This window comes from Nyctibius grandis, chromosome 5 (assembly GCF_013368605.1).
Source record: "Nyctibius grandis isolate bNycGra1 chromosome 5, bNycGra1.pri, whole genome shotgun sequence".
In the NCBI taxonomy this organism is placed as follows: domain Eukaryota; kingdom Metazoa; phylum Chordata; class Aves; order Nyctibiiformes; family Nyctibiidae; genus Nyctibius; species Nyctibius grandis.
This window is the reverse complement of record NC_090662.1, coordinates 87,874,283-87,897,921: the sequence shown is the minus strand read 5'-3', so window position 1 is coordinate 87,897,921 and position 23,639 is coordinate 87,874,283. Positions and strand designations below refer to the sequence as shown.

General features: G+C 39.8%; 1 protein-coding gene across 1 annotated transcript in view; it reads left to right on the top strand.

The window, feature by feature from the left end:
* Positions 1-23,639, top strand: part of PIK3C2G (phosphatidylinositol-4-phosphate 3-kinase catalytic subunit type 2 gamma) — a 208,728-nt gene that overhangs the window by 40,518 nt on the left and 144,571 nt on the right. Inside the window, exons 9-11 of the mRNA XM_068401615.1 lie at positions 5,769-5,802; positions 13,977-14,172; positions 17,354-17,476. Of these exons, the coding sequence (XP_068257716.1) occupies positions 5,769-5,802; positions 13,977-14,172; positions 17,354-17,476 (353 nt within the window). The remainder of the gene's footprint in view (positions 1-5,768; positions 5,803-13,976; positions 14,173-17,353; positions 17,477-23,639) is intronic.

The window sequence follows — 23,639 nt, the reverse complement described above, 5'->3', positions numbered from 1 at the left end:
CAGTTTTGTCATCAGCTCCTTTGGTATGACCTTGGACGAGTCACTATGACCTGATTTACAGAAGTTCTGAGCACCCAAAAATTCTTTTGAAGTCAGCATCTTGGAAATACAGGTGCTCAGCAAATTTGAAAATCAAGCCATTAATCACTTGGGATTTATTCTGGTGTAACCTTAAAACATGCTAATTCTTTCCCACCCTAATGAAATTCCCTCTTCACACTTTTTAAAAAAGTTTATTAAGTTATTAAGGATTTTTTTTTCTTTCCTTGTATGGTCTCTGTTTTGTCATTCTTATGTTGTTTAGAAAAACGTACCAAACTAGGCAAGATGCTTGCATTCTCAGACCATTACCTGCTTACAAAACTTTTATTCTTTCTTTTTATTAAGTTTTTTTGATTTGGTGGTTGGTTTTTTTTTTTTTTTTAGCCCATGGCTTGTGATATGTGTAAGAACACTTAGGACAGGAAAGTAAACAATGGGATAACTAGTGCTGAGTTAACTAGTGAGTGTTAACTAGACACAGGTCTAGCTACATAAGTGGAATTTAATTATGTTTGATAAGCAGTTTGAGGTCCCAAACATAAGACTGGGCAAAGCTAGTGGAATTCTTTTTATAACATTTCTTGTGTCATAGGAGTGATATATAGCAAATTAATTATATACTGTCGTCGATATACACTTACTCTTGACAAGTTCAAAACCTCAAATACTCATCACTTACAGGGGCAAACTTCTTCCTGAGAAGTGGAAAGACACCAAAGAGCAGGGAAGTATGTTAGTTGAAGAGGCTTCAGTGATGGTTAGAAAACCTCTCCTCTTAAATCTCTACATTCTTAGCCTCTGTTTATTCCTCTTAGATGGCGTTGGGGAGACAATAGCTTCCAACTTAAGTAAAGTACAGGACCCAAGCAAATAAACTCTAGAACATCAATGTAGCGCTCTGCAGGTCTGAGTTGTAAGTAAATATGTGCACCATGTTTCTGGAACAGAGGACACTAGAAATCACAGAACAGACATTGCTGCATGGCCTTGGGCAGAACCAGCTGTGGCCTTCTGGAATTGGTTATATGGGTGCTGTCTCTCTGAAGGCTGGCAAGTATTGTTAAGGACCGTGCTGCAAGAAACAGCATAGCTCTAGGTTTGTTGCTCAGAGCTGACCAGCTGATTCAGTTAAGCTCCTTCTCTTGCTTCCCTTCTAGGTCATGACTCACTGTAAATCTTGTTTCTAGAGCATCCTGAATCTTTTCATGTCCACTTTAGCATCAGTTATTAGAAGTCACTATTCTGGGTAAATTCCAGTATAAGTAGGTCTGTGTCAGCACACATTTTATCTGGCATGTTGTTGATTTAAATGGAAATAAGAATATCTCCATTTAAGAAAAGTTCTTCCTGTATATTAGCAGGCAAATACAGTAGAGAAAGAGATAAAAGAAGTAACAAGGGATTCACATGATCTGCTTTTCAGTTAAACCCCAGGCTGTCCTGAGAGGTGTCAGGCACATCACCATCTTCCTCTTAAGAAAAGTATTTTGTCAACCCAGAATCTTTCTTGAGAAGAGCTTGTTCCAGTAAAAAGATAGAGAGGACAGTAACAGAACATGTTCTCCTTTAGGAAGGAATTGGAGCAGAAGAAATGTGTTGGGACTAATTTGTTAAAATATTTCTTTTGGAGTTAAGAGAAATTTAGTGTATTTTCTCTTTGAGTCTTCAGGTCAGCTCTGTGAACCCAACGTGTAAACTGCCTCCTATGACTGGCTTATATTTACTGAGTTATCCCCAAGTCCATTTTCAGCCCCATCCTCTCTGAATTCCAGCAGAGAGATAGATATAGTAGTCAAAGAGCCAAATCAGTTCCTGTTAGTGTGGCCTGTCCTGAGTAATCACAAAACCCCACATATCATGCCATGAAGAATAAGATAATGGGATAAAAACAAAAGAGTACAGGTCGTCTTTTTCAACTCTAAGTTTTCTGTTGATGTTCACCTTTGCTTCTGCTTCTCTTCTGAGTCATTGTCATGCAAATACTATTTTTATTTTAGAGATGAAGTGATTGTTACTAGGCAAATAATTGAATTATGAGCTGGTCTATCCTGTTGCAAAAACAAACAAAAAAGCCCAAACAAACAAAAACCTCCCACTGCTCCAAGTGTTCCCAGCTTGCCATCAATCATTTTCCATCATGTGTCCAATTTCCAGCTTCACTGTATAGACAGTCTCCAATATATATACAGGTTCTGCTGAACCAACTTCCATGTGCTTCCTCGAACAGAGTAATACACTTTCCTTTTTCTGTTTTACCTATTTAAATTATAAGCTCTTCAGACCAAGGAACACCTCTCCTTATCTATATGTACAGTCTCTGGCACAGTAGAGTGCTGGTTCTGGCTGTAATCTCCAGAGGCTAAAAATGATAAGTGGTGATGATGATAATGCTGGTGTTTGCTCATCTGTAATGAGGAAAATGATACCATTCCTGAATACCCTCTTCTGAATGTTAAAAAGATTCTGTCCTGAGTGAATATTTTATAACTAGTCTTAAAATATTTTTCTGTCCTAATATTCACATAAGAAGCTGCTTGTCTCCACGTTTCTCTTGGAGAATACTGACTAGACTGTTACTTATTTTTTAGTTTTTAAGTTACTGAGATTTAGTTCCCTTAACATTCCCTTTCAGGCTTGGTTAGCTGAACTAGTTTTCTGTCCCTTGAAACCTTCCTGTGAAGGCTGTCTATGACCTTGACTGACACCCCTCTCCCCCTTACTCCCTCTGTGGTGAAGCAGACCTGACTAACAACTGACTTCAAACAAATAAAGGAAGGGAAAAAAAAAAAGTAAAAAAAAAAAGAAGTCAAACTGTTCCTGCACCAGCAAACGCCGTTGCTGCTGTGCTTGCTTTTTACTCCTTTGAGAAATAAGTACTAGGACAGTCGATTAGACTTCAGCAATCTACAAAAAGTTCAGGTTTGATTTTATGAAGAGCTTCATGTTTCTCAGCAGCAACTGAACTATAAATGTCATAAAAGCAGTGAAATGTATTTCTGCATGTTCTGTAACTCAAACACTGTTCCATTTTTTGAAAATAGAGATTACACATTATATGCAACTACCTCATATATAGAATAGTAAATAAACATAACAAATCAGATTTTGTCTATGTTTATCAATATTTATACAAAGACAATGGACCATCTCTTCTGTCTGTATCAACATATGTACAAAATTAGTACTCAGCAGTTGGATGTTTGATGGAGTATCAAGTCCTCCAAACCTTTTCTGAGCTAAACTCATACTGAAGTGTTTGGGGCATTTTATGTGAATTCTGGGTTACTGACAAAATGATTAAATCCTGCAATATTAGCGTATCTTGTCAGTCTGCTTGAATTATTTCTATTATGTTCATCAGCATAGTACCCCCAAGACTCTTTGTTAGGTAGAAGAGAGGCTTTCTTCAGATAAGCAAGTAACTTGCACCGCAAGTAAAGTGAGATTTTTGAGACTACCTGTTACATCTCAAGTGCTTCAGCATTATGCATCGGGTAAGGGACGAATGCCAGAAAAAAAAAATCTAATTGCTTTCTCACCACGATTTCCTGATGCTTTAGTGTAATGTATGGTGTGGGTTTGTGTGGAATACCTTTTAACGCATCCATTTGGCAAGCTCCATGTGCACATAATGCCTCAAGGAAACTACTGCTTACTCCTTTCAATGTAAATTACATGGGGTGCCAGTATATGTTTCTGTATACATATCTGTACATGTGTGCTCACATACTTTAAAAAAAAAACTCAATGTGCTTCTATTTAATTCTGGTGTTCATGAAAAAAAAGAAAAACAAAGACATTTTCTTCCAATCTTCTGTATTTAATTAAACTGTACTTATTACCTCCTTACTGCCTTCTCACTGCCAGTACAGTGCATTCCTGTACCATGGTTAAGAGATTATGAAAGTAACTGGAACCAGGGATAGTTTCTTCTTCACTGATTGTGACTCTTTATAAATGTGATTCATTCAGTCTCTAACCAGCCTAACCCTGGGATTTTAAAATGCTTCAGGGGGAACTCTGGGCCTGCTGCACAATAAATGGTTTTCATCTCTTTTTTTTTTTTTCCCTTCCTTTCTTACAGCAGCTCACAAAAAGTCCTAGGAGATCAAATCCTGCCAGAACAAGCACTAATCCACTGTATATCAAATGGGTTACACTATGTTGAAATTATAAGTGCTGTTCCAAAAGGCTGTTTACTTTCCAAAATTTGGGAGGATTGAACAAAGGTCTCTGTTCCCATTTGTCTCACTGCATTATAAAGATTGTGAAAACATATTTCTCAGCCTGGAGGTTGCTTTTCTCCCCTCAAGTAAGCATTTGACTTCTCTTCGTATTTAACAGACAAATGCTGGCTGCTCCAAGCTGGGTACCGGAGGGAGAATGTACGTCCAGCATTGCACTTCTCATGTCACCTCTGCATGCATTGTAATTTTTAAGAAACGTCTTGCTGAATACCTGTGTACTAACACAAAGCATTCTCAACCCACTGTAAAGGGATTAATGACTGTAAAGCATAGTAAACCTTTCAGGGTTCAGGTTCAAACAGAGTGCAAGCCACGGGCAATACTGAAACACAGAATTAACTTGCTAGTCTCTCTGGTCAAGAGTGCCACCTCAATAACTTATTTCTGTGTCACCTTGGTACACATGAGTCTGATGTCAGCCCCAGGAGAAGACAGGGCAGACTGAGCAGCAGGCAGGGGAAGCTGTTTGCCTGCACTTGCCTTTGAGCCAAGGCCAGGTCCCACCTGCGGCCCCCGGCTGCAGGTGCCACCCATCCTGCCAGGAGACAGGCTGAGCTATGAGCTACCTGCTGTGACGGTGGTTTTTCCTGTGTGGATGGGGAAGCACAGGCAGTGTAGCAATATTTAATTTTGCCCAGTGTCTTGAGAAGGCTGGAGTGAGGTCTGGTTGATGGCAGTTATTGTACTTGGGGATTTAATAGAGCAGCTTTTTAAAAAAAAAAAAAAGAAAAAAAATTTAGTTAGGCTGGTCAGTTCACTCTAAATATCTGGCCTGACCTTTCAGCGGTTATAAGCACCCAGCAGTTCCTGCTGACAGCAGTGGGATATGAGAGGTGGGAATCTAGATACTGAATTAATATTAGGCATCTAGAGCTGTGTTTAGGCACCAAGGGCATAAATGCCCCCTAAATCCATGCACCTAATATTTCCTGTTGGCTGTCTCTGATTAGCTGCCTGCTCAAAGGCCTTTGAAGAGCATAGCTATTTTTGCTGATTTGGCACAGAAACATAGGTGAAATGTAGGCCACGTGAGTGGAGACTTGGTGCTCCTCAGCTTTGAAAGGATGCTGAGGCTCTGCCTGCTCAGCATGGTTGTGGGATTCACATATTGATATAGAAGGCACGCAAAGGGATGGAGAGGATATTCTTATCTCTGTTATACCAACACAGAGACTGAAAATGTCTGTGCACCTCAAATGTAGATAAGTGCTTCTTTGTATCTTGGCATGCCTAAATACTCTCAGAAATCAGGTCCTGAGTGACTTGTCTGAGATGGTAGAGGAAGCAGGTGGAAGAGCAGGAAAGCAGGTCCTGGTACTCTGAATCCCAGTCATGTCCTCTGTCATCATAACATTGGGATACATCGTTCCCCTTTCTCATCTTACTTTCCATGAGTACTGCTCCTAAAATCATTATAGCTGCTATCTAGTCTTTTCTGAAGTAACTGATTACTTTTTCCCTTGGATTTTGTCTTTATAGAATTCACTTCAAATTGTGGAAACACCAGACAAAGGTAAAGTGCTGTTTCTAAAATATGTTAATTCAAGATGTATCATCAGAAAGCATACATTTTGCTATTTGTTTGTATTACTGAAATGTTATAGTTGGCATATTGCAGATGTTTACATATTTAGTTGCATTGTAATTATGACAAGTGAAATTTTAAGTGAATGAAAAATTTAAATAAAACATAGCATTTCCAAAACTAATCTGGTGATTCAAATACGGAGAATGAATAGTAGCGTGAAAGAACTTGTTATAGTTAGTGATGGTCATAGCAGTTGTCCTTAATCCCAACTTTATCTTCAGAGAAAAGGGTAAATAAGGAACTTCATAAAAGCCTAAAAAATTAATTTTGTATATGGCTTTTCTGCTCAGCTCCAATAACTTTCATTCCTCCCTCCTTAAGCTTTAATTCTGTGTTATTTTTTGTTGTGTAAATAGTGTGTTGTCTTAAATGATATGCTGTTGTAAGAGTATGTTAATTAATGGTAATGGACAAAATTGTAGACTCTGCCTTATTTAATTCCTCCATGAAAATCAGCTTAGACTCATTGGCTAATGCCCAGTACTGTTAGCATTACCAGGGAGCACCTCGCAGACTGAGGTATGTGCAGGAGTCTCTGCTGTCGTGGGTGCCTGTGTCTGGTTCCTGGAGGGGACAGCTACATCAGGGCATGGGTCCTGCCCTACCCCTCTATGGCTGGCCTGCGACAGCAGCTGGGGGTGCTAGGTGCATGCTTTCAAAGGGCCCTCCATCTGAACACTGGCGTGGCCTGGGGCGTGCTGTGGAACAGTGATCTCTCTCCATTTTGTTTGAGGAAAAAAATGGTCTCTGAGATGCTTTTTTTCCTCTTTCTTTTTTCCTCTGTCTGCTTTTCTTGATTGCAGTGTGCTCAGAGAGGCAAAAAGGTGAACCAACCACAAAGATTGCAGCAGCCTTTCAAACATGGAGGTGGTTCAAATGCAGGATTCCAAATGCCAGGCTTGTTGTTTCACCATTATTCAACTTAATGAACAGCAAACAGAGAAACAGCAATTATATTTGTAAGCTGCCAGGAAAAGCTAAGCAGCTGGAGGGCAGGGGGAGTGGAGGGAGAACATGCAGGTGCAGAAGGGAGGAGAAGGTAAATAGAGTTTATAGGATTCTTCTCCCTTGGATATAGTAAACATCCCGTTAATTTTTTTTTAACACTCTTAACAGCAACTGATTGTTGATGATAAAAAGAATAGTTATTAATCAACATCTACCTTAGAAACATCTTCCTCTACACACTGATCAGAAAACTTGGCTATAAAGGATCTAAAACATTCCTCTACTTAAATATATTTCCAAATTTGGACTTCATTGAATCAGCAGCTTCCTCAAGGAAAATTTGATTTATTAAATAGCAGTAAAATTATCAGATTTTTTTACTCTCTCCTTCTCTGTACCTATTTATTTATGCCAGGAGACCTTAAACTGTGAACAGTGATGCTTCTCTGTTTGTTCTCGGCACACCCTAATTTCATAACAATTGCAGAATACTTTTGGTAGTGTAATATTAGAAACTGCAACTTACCAATTGCAAGTCAGAACTTGCCAGGCCATTAGTCATTCTGTGGAGAAGCCTACATTTAAAGTTGTCCAAGGTAACCAAAACTAAAATTGACCTCTTACATGCAGTGATATACATTTCACGTACACTTTAACGTACTACATGCCTTACATCTCCACCTATTAAATAAACTTTTAAAAGCCAGCAAAATATTTGAAGTTAGGCTAATGAGTGTTAACAGAAGAGTCTAGCTATCATATCAAAGCTGGTGTTAAGGGCACGTCTGATAAAAACAAAGTGTGAGAGCAATGACCAAAACTGATCTGCTGTAACCTAGGCCTGATCCCCAAGAAGTGGACAAAGCCATTCTACACATCTTTTGGGGATCACAATCTTTCCTTAGTCCCCATCTTCTCAGTGCTCACCTTCATGATAATGCTGTGGGTCTTCCCATCTGTTGACCTAGGGACACTGAGCCTGAGAGGAATCCAGATGACATTTTCACCTGCTGAAGCTAGAAGTAAAAACCAACTAGAAGAGGAGATGTGCATTCCTGCTGAAATCACCTTTGTTTTTTATTTTTCCACCTCATTTGCTTCCCGCCCTCTTTTTACTTCATTATGCTTAGCTGGCTAGAATTGCAGGCATGCAAAAATTTGCAAGCCTGTGACTCAAAAGTGAAGTAAAATCACTGCCTTAGCTCATTGCTGGTAAATTTTTCCAGATCTCTGGGAAGCTAAAAACCATGTGCTTTGCTTTCTCTAGAAGCACAATTGCAAATGGAAGTCAGCAGAGGAGGAGACAGACTGCATTTCCCATTTGTACTGTTCTTTTCTGTCTCTTATATGTATTCATGTTTATCTTGAAGAAAACAGGATCAAATTTGAACAGCAAGAACAGCAATCAGTTACTCCAACTAATAATTTTTTCCTTACCTCTTCCTCCCCCAAGTGACAGTTATTACCCTGAGTACCATAAAAGAGTTTCGATTTTTCTTCATTATAAATTCTCTCTACCACAAAAGACAAAAAGAAAAAGGATACTATTAAAATTAAAGCCTTACTTAATAATTTGTTTAGAAACTGCTTTAATCTTTCTCTTTAATAAAAGATTATCAGAGGTTTAATATTAGTCATTCACCATGGACTAAGCAAGTCAAAGACTATATTCAAAATATTTAGCCTTGATTTAGTGTTGCAATAACTGGCTCTATTAACAGTGTTATCTCTCTAGACCAAGTTATTCCATTGCTGCGAACAGAGCAGTACTTACTCCTGTTATGCCTAACTCTGGATCATGTTCTTTTTCCTCTGTGTGAAATCCTTAGAAGATTATATTAATGTTTTAGTGCTCAAAGTATTTTTTTATTTCTTCTTAAACGTGAGGAATGATAGGCATTTCTAGACATTAGCACCTTTCTGCAGCAGCAAGTGCTCCCAGAAAATAAAGTATAAGATTATTCACGTTAATCGATATTTAGAATTGGAGTTAGCTGCAATCCAGAGTATGAATAGACAGGCTGCAAACTGATACAAAACTGGGTCCGTGCGTGTTTCCCAAAAGCTGATGAATGAATGTTTATACCATGTCTACAGCCTTGCTACTTCAGGCAGGGATTTCACTGGATCAGATATAATAAACAGCTTTGAGAGTTTGATCATTTGTTCTCTGGGACCTATCCCAGAAAGTCTAGTACACACCCTGAAGTGATGGTATTGAACTAACAGTTTTTTCAAATTGAATTGCTGGAGTTGCTGCCTTTTCGAGTGAATGCAGAAATCTGATACCTTGATGATGATACATTTAATTAAGTCATCATTGCATTTAAGGATGTGAAGGTTCACTAATTGTGCTTGAGATTTGATAGTTGCTTCTAGACCTGATCATAAAAATATTAACCACAGAAATTTTCCAGGAGGAAGGGGGAAAAAATGGAAGGTTTTTTGAAGGTTTTACTATATAAAATTGAAAACTCCACTTCCTTGTTTTCCTAGCACAAAGCCATTATAATTTTGTTTTGGAAAACTCAGTTTTTCTTTCGGAATATGGAAAAATGTCAAGAGCTTTTTATTGATTTCATTTCATCTCTGTAAGAGTCTCCTGCGTTGTTTTCAAATCTGAGCATGGCTCTTTACCTCTAAGTCGTTTCATCCTGGTATGTTGTTCTGAAAGCCAGGGGATTTTTAACCAAGACTGAATTTTAAATAACTGCAATCCCCCAGTTCTCAAAAAAAATTAGGCAGAAGTTATCAAGGCCTTATAAAGCATATAGTAGCAGAGACATTTTTGATACCAGGACAGCAGGAGATTTTTAAGTTTCTTTCAAGGGATAATTCATAGTTTTCTTCAACTAGTAGGAAGAAACAATAAGGTAAATATTGGTGCTTGGAAACTGTGTGTGATCAGTATTTGCATTACAGCCTGTTCGTATTTTTGCCTTTTTCTTATTATAATAATGGTTTAATTAATGCTGCTTAGCACCTTACCGAAATCTTAAGGATTTTTTTCTGGGTGTTTTGTGTGTGTGTGTATGACCTAAATTGTATTTAGGATCTTGCTCTTTTTCTCTTCTCTGAAAGTAAGTGGCAAAGAACAATATCAAGCTCCTGTTCTCCAAAATATCTTTAAGGTGTCAAAAGGGTCTTAAGCCTTCCTTCCAAATTCTGTTTAACCAGACATTTGTCATGTTTTACCCAGAGAAAATGTGCCTACAGAGTCAGAGAAGTCATGCGTAATATGTATTAAATTGACATCAAGTGCTAGTGCACTAATAACAAAGTGTACCTGCTGTGTTGGAAGGTCTGGTACAGAAATAATATGTGAACTGTAATACTTTGAGAAGAAGAAAGTAAGTGGTTTTCTATAAGGAATATGCTAGTATGTTCCTTACTAAATCTTGAAGGCACCTGCAGGTATATTCATTAATGCTTTTAGGGATGGTGTGGATTGTTCTGTTTCTCACCAAGGGTGAAACTTGCTCCTTTAAAATTCGTGTACAAGGAACATGTGTCAGAAATAACCGTATCTGGCATCTGCGGTTAAAGTTCACTTCCCTTGGTCTCATCTCATTTCTGCAAGTCTCATTTCTTCTCACCTTCAGTGAGAAGTTGATGCCAAATGATTTCACACCAGAAATAAATTATGAGGTTTGAGTTATGAGATTATTAATCTGGTCACAATTCACTTTGTGATGTGTTATATTCATCGTCTCCTAGATAGTGGCTATGCCTGAGACACCTTTGTAGAAAATAAGCTCTGGCATAGCTGAAGCTGTGAATCCACTGTAGGAAATCCATAGCCTGTGCTATGTAAATCAGTGAAACACTATAGTCCTTTCTCATCTAAGATTTATTAATCATAAAAGTCATAAAAAGCAGTAAAGTTCTGTGGCTTCATGAATGAGTAATATAATTTCAGCGTACCAAATCCTATTCAGCAGCTCATAAAAATATAGTGAAAAGATGCTGACCAACTCTTGTGAGTAATGGACACAGCCCAGCCAAGATGTTTGTCTGTAATTTAGTTAATAGCTACTGGGCTTAATGAGTGAAGATTGGGGTGGGGGGGAAGGGCTGACTTTGGCACAGAAACCACAGAGTCATTTTAAACTGAGAGCTGACAAGAGTAAGAAAATTAATGTAGAAAAAATCCTGCAGCTGTAGACCAGGTCGTGCTTGGACATTTGCTTACACCTGAGGAACTCTGTTCCTGAGAAGATTTTCAGTCTGGATCTCCTAATAATTAGATAAATAATGCTGAAATTTCATTTGTCTCCCTTTGCTGGCAGCTGAACTGATTGCCCCACTGCCATCTTCACCCCTCACATGCCATCTTAGCAAAGAGACAGCCTGTAGTCCCCCCCGCCCAGGCCTTGCTTACAAACTGGCTCTGTTTCTGCATTCAGGCACAGACTGCAAGCCTGTGGGTGAAAGGTGGAAATTTGAGAGAGAGGAAAAGAACATTTCCCAGCTCCCTTCAGCAGGGAGTCTCATGGACATTGTCTGCAACGAAGTTAAGACTGTTAACCTTGCCCCATCTAGCCACGTAGGTCTTGTAGGGTGGGCAGGTCCCTGACACCCAGGACACTTTTTTCACCTTACCACTGACAGATTGAAGCATGTTATAAATAATTGAGGCAAAAATCGTGTTTTTCCTTTTTCTCCCTCAGTTTGGGTGAGGTGGTTTTTTTGTTTGTCTGGTTTTTACATATCTGGCATTCAGTTTTGTATCTTAAGTAAATCATGAGAATTATTCTTCTGCAAACATGGCCAGTGGACAAGATAGCTTGGATATAGTGATAGGCATCTTGCATCTTAGCCACTTCCTTGTCTGGCATGTGCAAATTTTCTATTATGGAAAATAATTACCCTATTATGTATGTTTCTACTGACTTTTTTTTTTTTTCTAAGGAGTATTCCCTTCTTTCTGTGGCTTAGGTGAAATATAATATATTTCCCTCTTATTCTGGAGAAAAAACTTGAAACATTGCCTTACAGTCTAGAATATGGATTGTGTAAAAACTGCTGGTGGCCAAAGGGTACGTTTCAACATACAGCAGGAAGTTAGTTTCTGAGCTACATTTCACCCTTTTTTGGAGAAAATGTTCAGAAGGTTCCACTCAGCAATCATTGGCTTCGAGGGCTTTGCTATTACACTACATCTACCTGTCTGCCACTTTGAACAGATTGGAGCCAGGGAGTCTCTTAAGTAGCTGTTTTTCCTTAATGTAAATAGTGTGTTACTTTTCAGATAAAGTAGAAAATACTAGTTCAAATAATAGTTCTCTTCTGGACCTGTTGAGAAGGCTTTATGTATATGACTATAGGTCATTCCTAGGCATGTAGAAGAATCCAGTGCAAATTAAACACTTAGTTTGGAAGACACTAAGTTATTACACATCCAAGACAACTGGGTATGACAATAACATGGTATCCTAGGGAAACAATTCATTAGAGCAAAAGATTTATTCAGAACAGTTATGGTGAAGGATGATAAACAGAGAAAATAGTAAAGAGAATAAATAAAGACAATTAAAAACAAGTGTTAGGCAGAAGTATGCACAAACAGAGAATAAAAGGACTGAGTTTTCTTGCTCTGTTAATCTTAAAATGATTCAGTTTTCACATGTGGAAGATTATTACAACATGATAAAGTGTAGTATTCTAGCCAGTCCTTCTTGAGTGCAATAATGTCACTATTTCCAGCAGCAAACCCCACTACATGTCAAACCATTTCAATTTTATGTGTATCGCTATTGTTACGTAGTTAAAATTTGTCTATTGTAAAATGAAGACTGAAATAATTCCTTTGCACTGTTTGCAATGCATTTTTATGGCTCAATAGTTCTGACTATTTGCTAGTTTAAAGGCAAAAGTATCAAAGAAGGGGGATAAAATTCCAGACTGAGGGTGCGTTTTTTGGAGTCATTTCTGTCAGGAAACTGATAGGTAAGTCCAGTGAATCGTGGTATCTGTGTCTGATGTTGGGCAGGATTCCTGCACCTTTCCTGAGTATAGAAACCTAATATAAGCAAGTCTCAGGCTTCCTATTCCTGTTATTTTGTTTGGTGGTGTTTTTTTGTTTTGTTTTGTGGGGGGTGTTTTGGTTTCTTTTTTAAGAGATGCTATTAGACAGCTAATAGATGGCTTCTGAATACAGTGGCGAGACAAGTTTAGGGAGTACGTCAGGAACTGTAACAGGTGATGAGTGTGTTCTTGATTGTATAGGAACCCATGAGTTAGAGGGAGAAAAAAAGGAGAATTTGGGGTACTCCTCTTGGAAGACAAATCATCCCGATCTTGGAATGATACAATGTACTCTAGCACTTTCTCTCTCAACCTGACCCTTGCTTGAGAAATGAGTGCTTGTTCCAGCTCTTTTCACTTAGTGGAGGCTGCCAGGACTGGGGATATTAATTTACACTGGCAATCAGGCAATCCCTAGCTGCTCCAAAAACACAGAGAGAGAAGATGGATAAAAGCCAGTAATTGCAGAAAAAGAGCACTGCAGAGCTGAAGCCAGAGGAAATAAAATAAAGGTGTGATATAAATGAGAGTACAGCTTGCATTTCATATATATCCCCATAGATATGTATTTCAGTGTCCATCGTTGTCTAATGTTATCACCAAACCATGACCATTTGAATGCTGACTATGTCTGATTGTGGCTGCTCTTTTATGTATTTTATGAATTGTTTACCTACAGTTGCAACAGCTTTATAGTCTTAAAATTTAACCGGTGCCTTTTCTCCATTCTACTGCTGCATTGCCAGTTCCCTTGAACTAAGTAGCTACTTAGCTGCTGAAAGTACAAAATACCTACGTAATTAAAATTCTTCCACCACAAAAATTAACAGAGTAAAATGGCATATCTGAGGCACACACTAACTTGCTGTAGTTTAAAATGCTTACTTTGAAAATGCCTTTATTCGAAAGCACTGTAATGAAAGACTGTTAATGATACACCAGAAATGAGGTAAGGCTGGTTTCAGAAGCACAGATGGCTAATTGGCTTCAGTTGGTAGGTTATGTCATTTTAATTAAATTTTATTAGGAAGCATTTCAAAGCCATAACTGATGGTTTAAGATAAATATGATTCTTCATAAATGACCTATTGCTAACCTTTATTTATTTCTCTCTCTCCTCTCAGCGTTAATAGAGGCTGCTGTGACTGAGCTCTCCATGGCCATCTCTTGTCTCATCCATATTTACAGCACCAGCTTTGATGCAAATTTCCAGCTTGCCAGCATACCTAAAAGCCCTTCATATGCAGACATCAGCCTAGATTCCCAGCTCAGCTTCACTGTTTATGCTGCCCATAACATCCCAGAAGCCTGGGTGAACAGGTAGGAGGAGATCCAGCAGGTGTTCACAAGAAGAGGTGTTGTCTCTTAGTTCGTATATTTTTCACAGGTACTAGCTTACCTCTGTTGCTTTGGTGATACTCCTGTATTAATGTTAGAGACAGAGTAAGTGGGTGTATCTCCACTGTTTTTCTAGCATAAAGTACATTTACTTAAGCTTGACTGACTAGGAGACTTCCAGGCACCATAGATAGATGGAGAATCAAGGAGGTGACCTAGATGGTTGCCCTTGACCAGGGTGGAAGGATGGTAATAGAAGCAACATCAGAGCACTGGCCTTGACGGGTATGTGTACAAATGCTTCTGTGACCAACTTGCTCAGTGGGAGGGAGGAAAGGGTGTGTGCTGCATGCCAAGGGAGTTTGGACTGCGACTTTGTGTGGCCTTTGCAGTACAAGTAACCGGAAGGGTGGAAGGCCAGCTTATCAAGTTAAACAGAGGGGTGCTTTTGCTTAAAACCAATCTGAATGAGGTTTTATCAGCAATTTTTGCTCTTGGTGTGTTCAAACCACATCACTTGGCTAAGCATGTGTGTTGATGATCCTCTTTATAGATGGTGATTAAAATAAGTATAGTTTATAGGTCCAAGTATACCTGGTGTATCAGTGTAACATAGGAAAGAAAAGAGGTAGGCAACTTCAATAAAAAGCTGATTAAGTATTCTCTTCTTGTTTATTTGGTCAAATTAGTTGTCTCTTCAAATAGCTGCTTTTCCTACTCTGAGCAAAACTGGTGTTACTTTAACACTCCACTGTAATCAAAAGAGGACAGGTGACTACAGGCTGGTAGCATAATTTTAAGGAGTCAAAGTGCTCTTCTCCAAGTTTTTATTAATACTTTCCCCTTGCTCCCACTTTACCTTGAATTCCAAATTACTGATTAAAAAACAGTGGGATCATTTACATTAGACTGTGTGCAAGAGAGTGTACTATGCAGCATTAGCTGTAATTAGCAGTTTAATAAAAATCTGAGAGAATTTGCATTAGTTAAGGTAATAAATACAGAACTATAATCACTATCCTGATTTTGCAGATGGTTATACCATTCCCACTGCATTTTATGTTTTACCAGAAAAATGTGAAATTACATATGGCCTAAAGGCCACTGATGACTTGAATGCTACGTGCAAGCATGTAAAAATGAGAATCTCTCCTCCTTCTTAACCTCCCTTTCCAATATTCATAGCTAGCATGGACTTTATAACATGGACTGCTGCTCTGACACCTACTTTCCTCAAATACTTTTACTAACTTCATTCACATGCGTACTCCCTTTTTTTATTTCTGCACTGCATGAATTCGTGCTGGCTACGTCACAGCTCTCGTTTTCTCGTTCACAAAGGTTACTTTTTATGATCTTGCTGCTCTTCGTAACATGTATTTTAATATATATTCCTGCATATATATATATGTATTATAAATGTTAGAATTTTGATATCCCTCACTATCTGTCTCGCATTGTTTTTTTTCTGTACCTACCAGTTTGTGATAAATGGCTTTTCTTTTAATCATTTGGGATAAGGGAGAGTGACTTGTCTTATGTTTTACAGAATCATGTTAGTGTCCTGTCAAATCCATCTCAAGTTCACTTTTGTGGATTGTTTTTTTGTCCATTTTTATATTTATGTTCTCAATTTCTTATTTCAGTCTTACTGTCATCGTTAAAAAGATAGGTACAGACATTACAAGTTGCAGAATAATGTTGCAAAACTGGTTACCTTTTTTTCTTTACTGTATTTTCATTCCTTCTTGTATCTTTTATCAGTTTGTTGTTTTACCTCATTTAAATCCGAAGCAGATGTGCCTCGTTTGCTGCTAGTGGCATAGTGTTGCTTGCTTCATGTTTGGCTGCATTTGTTCCTACAGCCCCAAAAAATCAGATTCCTGTCTACATCTGGATGATACGAAGTGATCTTTGGGACAAGGCTATAAAGTCATGCCTTTGAACTCACAGGGAGGCTACCTAGGCAAAATGTTCTGCAAAGACCCAAAATGGGTTGAAGTGCATGCACTCTGAACAACCTTTCTGATTTCAGACAGATTGAAGCGTTGTGTAAATATTAATCTTTCAAGGATTAGGTTCTTATGGTGTATAAATCAGGGATATATCTGTATATCATGTATCAATACTTCTATTTAAACAGCAATGCCTAATCATTTGACTGTATTAAAACCTGTTATTTCCTGCACTATCCTCCACCTGTCTGTAATGTTTAGACTCTAGAGGAAAGATGCCATATTTCAGAGCAGAAGCATTTCCTAGTCTTGTAAGGTAACTTTTCCTTTCTCTGCATCGATACTTCATAGGGACTACAGATTCAAGATCCTTTCCTTTGAATTAAAAAAAAAAAAAAAAAAAAAAAAAAAAGAAAAAGAAAAAGCATTTCTGCTACAATGATTATAACAATTATTATAATGTTCTGGAAGAGATCAACCGTCATGCTTCTAAATAGGCAAAGCAAGGCACCTTCAATCTGCAAATGCTTCAAATTTGCTGTTCAGATTTGACTGTTTCCCATGTTCATCAGTTTTGTACAGAATATGTTCTAAAGCTGAGAGCGGCAGGAAGATCTGAAAGTTACATGACCAGTTAAGGATATTAGTTGATTATATGCTATTCCACTGTTTTGACTAAAATTTTATAAGATTTCAGTAGTAAGAATATGAAACCAACAGATAGCCCCAGACCCAAATTACACTGTTAAGCTAGTCAGTTAAGTATCTGAAGAATGCCAACACAGAGGGCTTTAATGCTTCTGCTGTAATGAATGTGTAGATTCCCTTAAGTACTAACCTATTTTTTACAGATTGAGAAAAGTAAGTATAAATAGTTTTACTCTTGACTGTAGTTGTATGATGAGCAAGTTGTAACACTTCCAAACTTACGTCCAAACTTCCTTTGAGTGCAATAATGAAAAAAATTAGTCTTAATAATAAAACCATGGAGCAGAATCTATGTTTCTTAAGTACTTTCCTTGAACTACGACCATTAAAAAAACAAACAACCCAAAATAAACACCCCCACACACATTAATATGAGATTCATTATTTTAATTCTTTTTGCATGTAATAATGGATCGTCACAAGTTTCTGAATAGTTAGCCCCAAATTTACTGTGCTGGACATGGTACATTACAATTAATCATTTTTTTCCCCCTTTCTAGCTACAAAGTTTTCTCTTTCTCCTGTTCATTAACTTATGCTGGGAAGACAATATGTCAAGTGAAGATTTGCAAAAATATACCGGTTAAAAGATCCTTCTTTTTCCTGGCTGACTGGAATGAGAAGTAAGTTTTGGTCTGTGTTTGATATATGTTTGTCTGACAGATTTTACACACTGAATATTCATTTCAAAAAAAAAAAAAAAAAGACCCACGTCTTTATTATGGATCTTCTGAGCAGATTGAACTCCACAGAATTCAGAGAAACTTAGGGAGATGGGAGTGAGAAAGGAGTGGGATAGCCAGAGGAAGAGAAATAGGACTAAGCTAAGTCTGGTCTGACAATAAGCTAAACTAAGCTGGTCTGAGAATAGCTTTCGTTCACTGAAGGCATCCTGGAGGAATAATGGAACCGAAAGGAGATAAACCAACGGCTGTATTTCTGTTCTCTTTTGAGGACTTCTGCCCTTTGAATCCACCTCTAATAGGTATGCAATCCAACTTGAGAACCTATTGTAACATTTCTTTAAGGGTTCTTTTTTTTATAAGGAACAAGGCTGTTGTGTGGTTTGTTTTTTTTTTTTTTCCTATAAGAAGGATCTGCAGTTTTAAAATGAGGACTTAGATTGAGACTGGAATTTTACAGTAAAGGCTACTAACTGCCTGTCACCTGACTCTGTGCTTTGAGGAAAGTAACTCCATTGAAAAGCAAAGTACACACTCAAACAACATTCAGTTAAGCAATGGGATGATAAAAAGCAACATTCAGTTAAGCAATGGGATGATAAAAAGCATATTTGCAATAGCTGGATGAGAAGTACGCATTTTTTTACGATTTAGCAGTAATATTGTATTCTTCTAGCTTCCCGAGCACGACATGTTTATATTTACAGTCTTTGAAATTTTTGGTATTTTCACAGAATCACAGAATCACAGAATGTTAGGGATTGGAAGGGACCTCGAAAGATCATCTAGTCCAATCCCCCTGCCGGGGCAGGATTGCCTAGACCATATCACACAGGAACGCGTCCAGGCGGGTTTTGAATGTCTCCAGAGAAGGAGACTCCACAACCTCTCTGGGCAGCCTGTTCCAGTGTTCAGTCACCCTCACCGTAAAGAAGTTTTTCCTCAAATTTAAGTGGAACCTCCTGTGCTCCAGCTTGCACCCATTGCCCCTTGTCCTGTCAAGGGATGTCACTGAGAAGAGCCTGGCTCCATCCTCTTGACACTTGCCCTTTACATATTTATAAACATTAATGAGGTCACCCCTCAGTCTCCTCTTCTCTAAGCTAAAGAGACCCAGCTCCCTCAGCCTCTCCTCATAAGGGAGATGTTCCACCCCCTTCATCATCTTCGTGGCTCTGCGCTGGACTCTCTCTAGCAGTTCCCTGTCCTTCTTGAACTGAGGGGCCCAGAACTGGACACAATACTCCAGATGCGGCCTCACCAGGGCAGAGTAGAGGGGGAGGAGAACCTCTCTCGACCTGCTGACCACACCCCTTCTAATACACCCCAGGATGCCATTGGCCTTCTTGGCCACAAGGGCACACTGCTGGCTCATGGTCATCCTGTTGTCCACTAGGACCCCCAGGTCCCTTTCCCCTACGCTGGTCTCCAACAGGTCTGTCCCCAACTTGTACTGGTACATGGGGTTGTTCTTGCCCAGATGCAGGACTCTACACTTGCCCTTGTTATATTTCATTAAATTTCTCCCCGCCCAACTCTCCAGCCTGTCCAGGTCTCTCTGAATGGCTGCGCAGCCTTCCGGCATCTCAGCCACTCCTCCCAGTTTTGTGTCATCAGCGAACTTGCTGACAGCGCACTCTAATCCCTCATCCAAGTCATTAAAGAATATATTGAATAGAACTGGTCCCAGAACCGACCCTTGCGGAACTCCGCTAGACACAGACCTCCAACTGGACTCTGTCCCGCTGACCACTACTCTCTGGCTTCTTTCCTTCAGCCAGTTCACAATCCACCTCACTACCCGATCATCCAGACCACACTTCCTCAGTTTAGCTGCGAGGATGCTGTGGGAGACCGTGTCAAACGCTTTACTGAAATCGAGATAGACCACATCCACAGCTTTACCATCATCTATCCACCGGGTAACATCCTCATAAAAGGCTATCAAGTTGGTTGAGCAAGACTTCCCATTGGTGAAGCCATGCTGAGTGCCCCTAATGATCCCCCTATCCTTGATGTGCCTAGAGACAGCACCAAGAACAAGTTGCTCCATCACCTTTCCAGGGATGGAGGTGAGGCTGACTGGTCTATAGTTACCCGGGTCCTCCTTCCTGCCCTTTTTGAAGACTGGAGTGACATTCGCTTTCCTCCAGTCCTCAGGCACCTCTCCCGTTGCCCACGACTTAGCAAAGATGATGGAGAGTGGCCTAGCAATGACTTCCGCCAGCTCCCTCAGCACCCGCGGGTGCATCCCATCAGGGCCCATGGATTTATGGACGTCCAGGTTGCTTAATTGGTCCCTGACCCAGCCCTCATCAACCAAGACAGATTCCTCCTCTATCCTGACTTCTTCTGAGGCCGCAGGGGTCCAGGGCTCCTCAGGACAGCCTCCAACAGTATAGACAGAGGCAAAGAAGGCATTCAGTAACTCCGCCTTCTTTTTATCCTCTGTCTCCAGGACCCCCACCTCATTCATCAGTGGGCCTACATTGCCTCTAGTGTTGGCTTTACCTGCAATGTATTTGAAGAAGCCCTTTCTGTTGTCCTTGACCTCTCTTGCAAGGTTTAATTCCAAGGAGGCCTTAGCTTTCCTAGTTGCCTCCCTACATCCTCTGACAACAGACTTATATTCCTCCCAAGTGGCCAGCCCCTCCTTCCACGATCTGTGCACCTTCTTCTTCCACTTGAGTTTGCCCAGCAGTTCCCTGTTCAACCATGCAGGTCTCCTGGTACCCTTCCTTGACTTCCTACCTGCTGGGATGCTCTGATCTTGAGCTCGGAAGAAGCAGTCCTTGAACGCTAACCAACTATCTTGGGCCCCCTTACCTTCTAGTACCCTGTCCCATGAGATTTCCCCTAGCAATTGCTTGAAAAGGCCAAAGCTGGCCCTCCTGAAGTTCAGGGTTGTGATTCTGCTAGCTATTCTGTTCCTGCCACATGAGATCCTGAACTCTACCATCTCATGGTCGCTACAACCAAGGCTGCCCTCAACCTTCACCTCTTCAACCAGACCCTCCTTGTTAGTGAGGATCAGATCCAGCAGCTCTCCTCTCCTAGTTGGCTCATCCACCATTTGCATCAGAAAGTTATCATCAATGCACTGGAGGAACCTCCTGGACTGGGGATGGCTGGCTGAGTAGGCCTCCCAGCAAATATCAGGGTAGTTGAAATCCCCCACAACATCCAGGCCCTGTAATTGCGAGACTGCTCTCAGCTGCCTGTAGAAGGCCTCATCACTGTCCTCATCCTGATCCGGTGGCCTGTAATAGACACCCACAACAGTATCACCCCTGCCAGCCTGCCCCTTAATTCGCACCCACAAACTCTCAACTCGCTCCTGATCTGCCTCTGGACAGAACTCAATACATTCTAGCTGCTCACTCACATAAAGAGCAACTCCACCACCTCTCCTTAGTGGCCTGTCTTTCCTGAACAGGACATAGCCATCCATGACCACATTCCAGTCATGCGAGGCGTCCCACCAAGTCTCTGTAATTGCCACTAGATCATAGCCCCCCGACCGAACACGGATTTCTAACTCCTCCTGCTTATTCCCCATGCTGCGTGCATTGGTGTACAGGCATTTCAGGGAGCGATTTTACATCACTTTTTACTGTATTCTAAATCTGAAAGCAGCTTGATTACATTGTAATTGAACAAAGGCTGCAAGTAGTCTGAAAAGGTTTTTTTAAATTGTAATTGGATACAGAGTGTAATTCATAACTTCTGTTGCCTTTATCTAAGAGACACAACAGTTTGAAGCTGGTCAAATGGAAGAAAACCTGTTTATGTCAAACCTATTACACATCTATCTTAATGGAGATTTTGCATAGCCTTCTTGTACAACACTCCTGAACAGATATAGGAAGCTTAGTATGTCTGCCCTATGGTTAAGAAACAAAATTGGTGCTCTTCTGGTATACATCCAAATTAGTTCTTTTAAGGCCTAACATCTGGTTTGGTGCCTCAGTTGAGTCCGTAGAGTTTGGGTGTTGAGCCCTCAATCTTTTGTGTGATTGGAAAGTAACTGTTATTCTTGTGTTTTAAAAAACTGGATCATTCCCATTTGCTCTGTAGAAATTTTCACCTTGTACAAGTTTTGGTCAAGTACTATCTTATGGTACATATGGGCAGATATAATTGTAGTGTAGAGGAAGGATTATATTGCTTGTGAGTATTTTTGGCTTCTAAAAAGTGGCAGATGCCTTTCTGGAATGCATCTTACACAACCTTTTCCTAAAAGAAAATGTAAGAAGATAGACTAGAAATAAATTCTTTAGCCATAACTGGAACAGAAACTCTACTCTTCCATTTCCATGAAAATGTAAAGAAATGAGACTAAAGCTTCAGGGTTTCTGTTTAAACGTCTCCCTCTGCAAAATCAATATTAAATGTCTGCAGTTTCATCAAAAAGCTTCTTGGAAAAAGAAGCAGTTAAGTATGCAGCCCAAATTCTTTCATAGGTCATAGATACTTGTAAGAGGTTCTTAACATCAGAAACAAGATCTAGAGTTATATGAAACTTAATAGTATTAGTTTGCAAGAGCACCTTTTTACTTTTCATTGTTGCTTGAGTTTCAAATATAATTTTCAAACTCCAATTCAAATAAATACCAAAGTCCTAACCCAAAAATTAATATCTGTCTGGCAGGCTTTTCAATATTTTCCCCAACCATCAAAAGTATTCGCATATTTTCCATCTCAAACCAATTGGCCTAGATTGTTTAAGTCTCAAAACATGAGGGCGGGTTTCTTGGATCTAAGGACCTGAGGTCCAGAAGCACAGACTGAGAATCTAGGTATCCAGATATGCCATTATTTTTGTATGCTTTAGCTTGTATCCAGAGCTGCATTTTGTGAACAGATGCTATTTTTGAGTCAAAGTGCAAATCTCAGATGATTATTTTAAATCAGCTAACAGTCTTAAAGGTAGAGCTTTCCCTCCCTTCCTTTGAGTCACTAAAATGTTCCTGGGTTGGCAAGGCAGATTATACTCAGAAAAGAGATGTTTATAAAGCAGATGTTTACTGCAGAACATGAACGAGTTGAGATCATGACAAAAGATTCTGTTCTTTGTCACGGTTTAAAGCTGGGCTGGCTATTAAACCTATGGCACACGCTCTCTGTTAACCCTCCCCGCCCCCCCCCCCGTCCCTGAAGGGAAAGGGAAAAGGGAGAGAGACTTCCGGGTTGGAAAGTTAAAACAGTTTTAATAAACTATAATAATGAAAAAGAGTATAATAATAATAATAGAAATAATCAAATATATACAAATATATACAAATATATATACAAAACCAAGATCGAGCTCCCCTGAAGTCAGCCACGTCACCCCCGGCACTGCAGGGCAGGCTCCGGGAAGGCCCAGGCTGGGCCCAGCGACGGTCGAGAGCTGGATTCAGGGATGCACGGATCGGGATCGGGGGCAGCAGGAAAACGGACAGAGTCCTCTTCGGACGCCGACCATAGCAGAAAGAGAGCAAGACCCTCGTGATCCCCCTGCTTTATACTGAGAATGACGTGTGTGGGATGGAATACCTTCGTTGGTCAATTTTGGGTCACCTGCCCTGTCCGCTCCTCCCTGCAGGTGCGACCCCCCTTGGCTCTTCACTCATAAGCAGTGAGGAATTCAGCAGTGACCTTGGTTTCTCTAAGACTAAGTACAGCAAGAGCCTTTCTACATAACATCCCTACCGGTGCCTCAGTGATAACTACAAACGTCGAGCGTTATCAGTCCTGGAAGCAGACACTGTCTGCAAAACATGCAGTTAGCTTCAGAAAGTGCAGTTACTTAGAAGAGACTTAGATGAAAGTAAAAATCACTGAAAGGAAAATTGGCCTGGTTTAGGCCAAACCAGGACATTCCTGTTTCAAATCTAACACAGCACTTAACAAAATCAAATGTTTTCACATTAAGACAGGAACTGACTGCTTTACTGTGTTGTGCTTACCACAGTGTGACTTTGGTATAGTATCAGAATATTAGGTAGGATGGTGATGCCAGAAGATCTTTCCTGTATGAAAATATGCATAGGGTAGGAAATGTTTATGTTGTTTTTAATTTATTTTAACTATGAAATACTTGTCACAGTTCTATAATGAG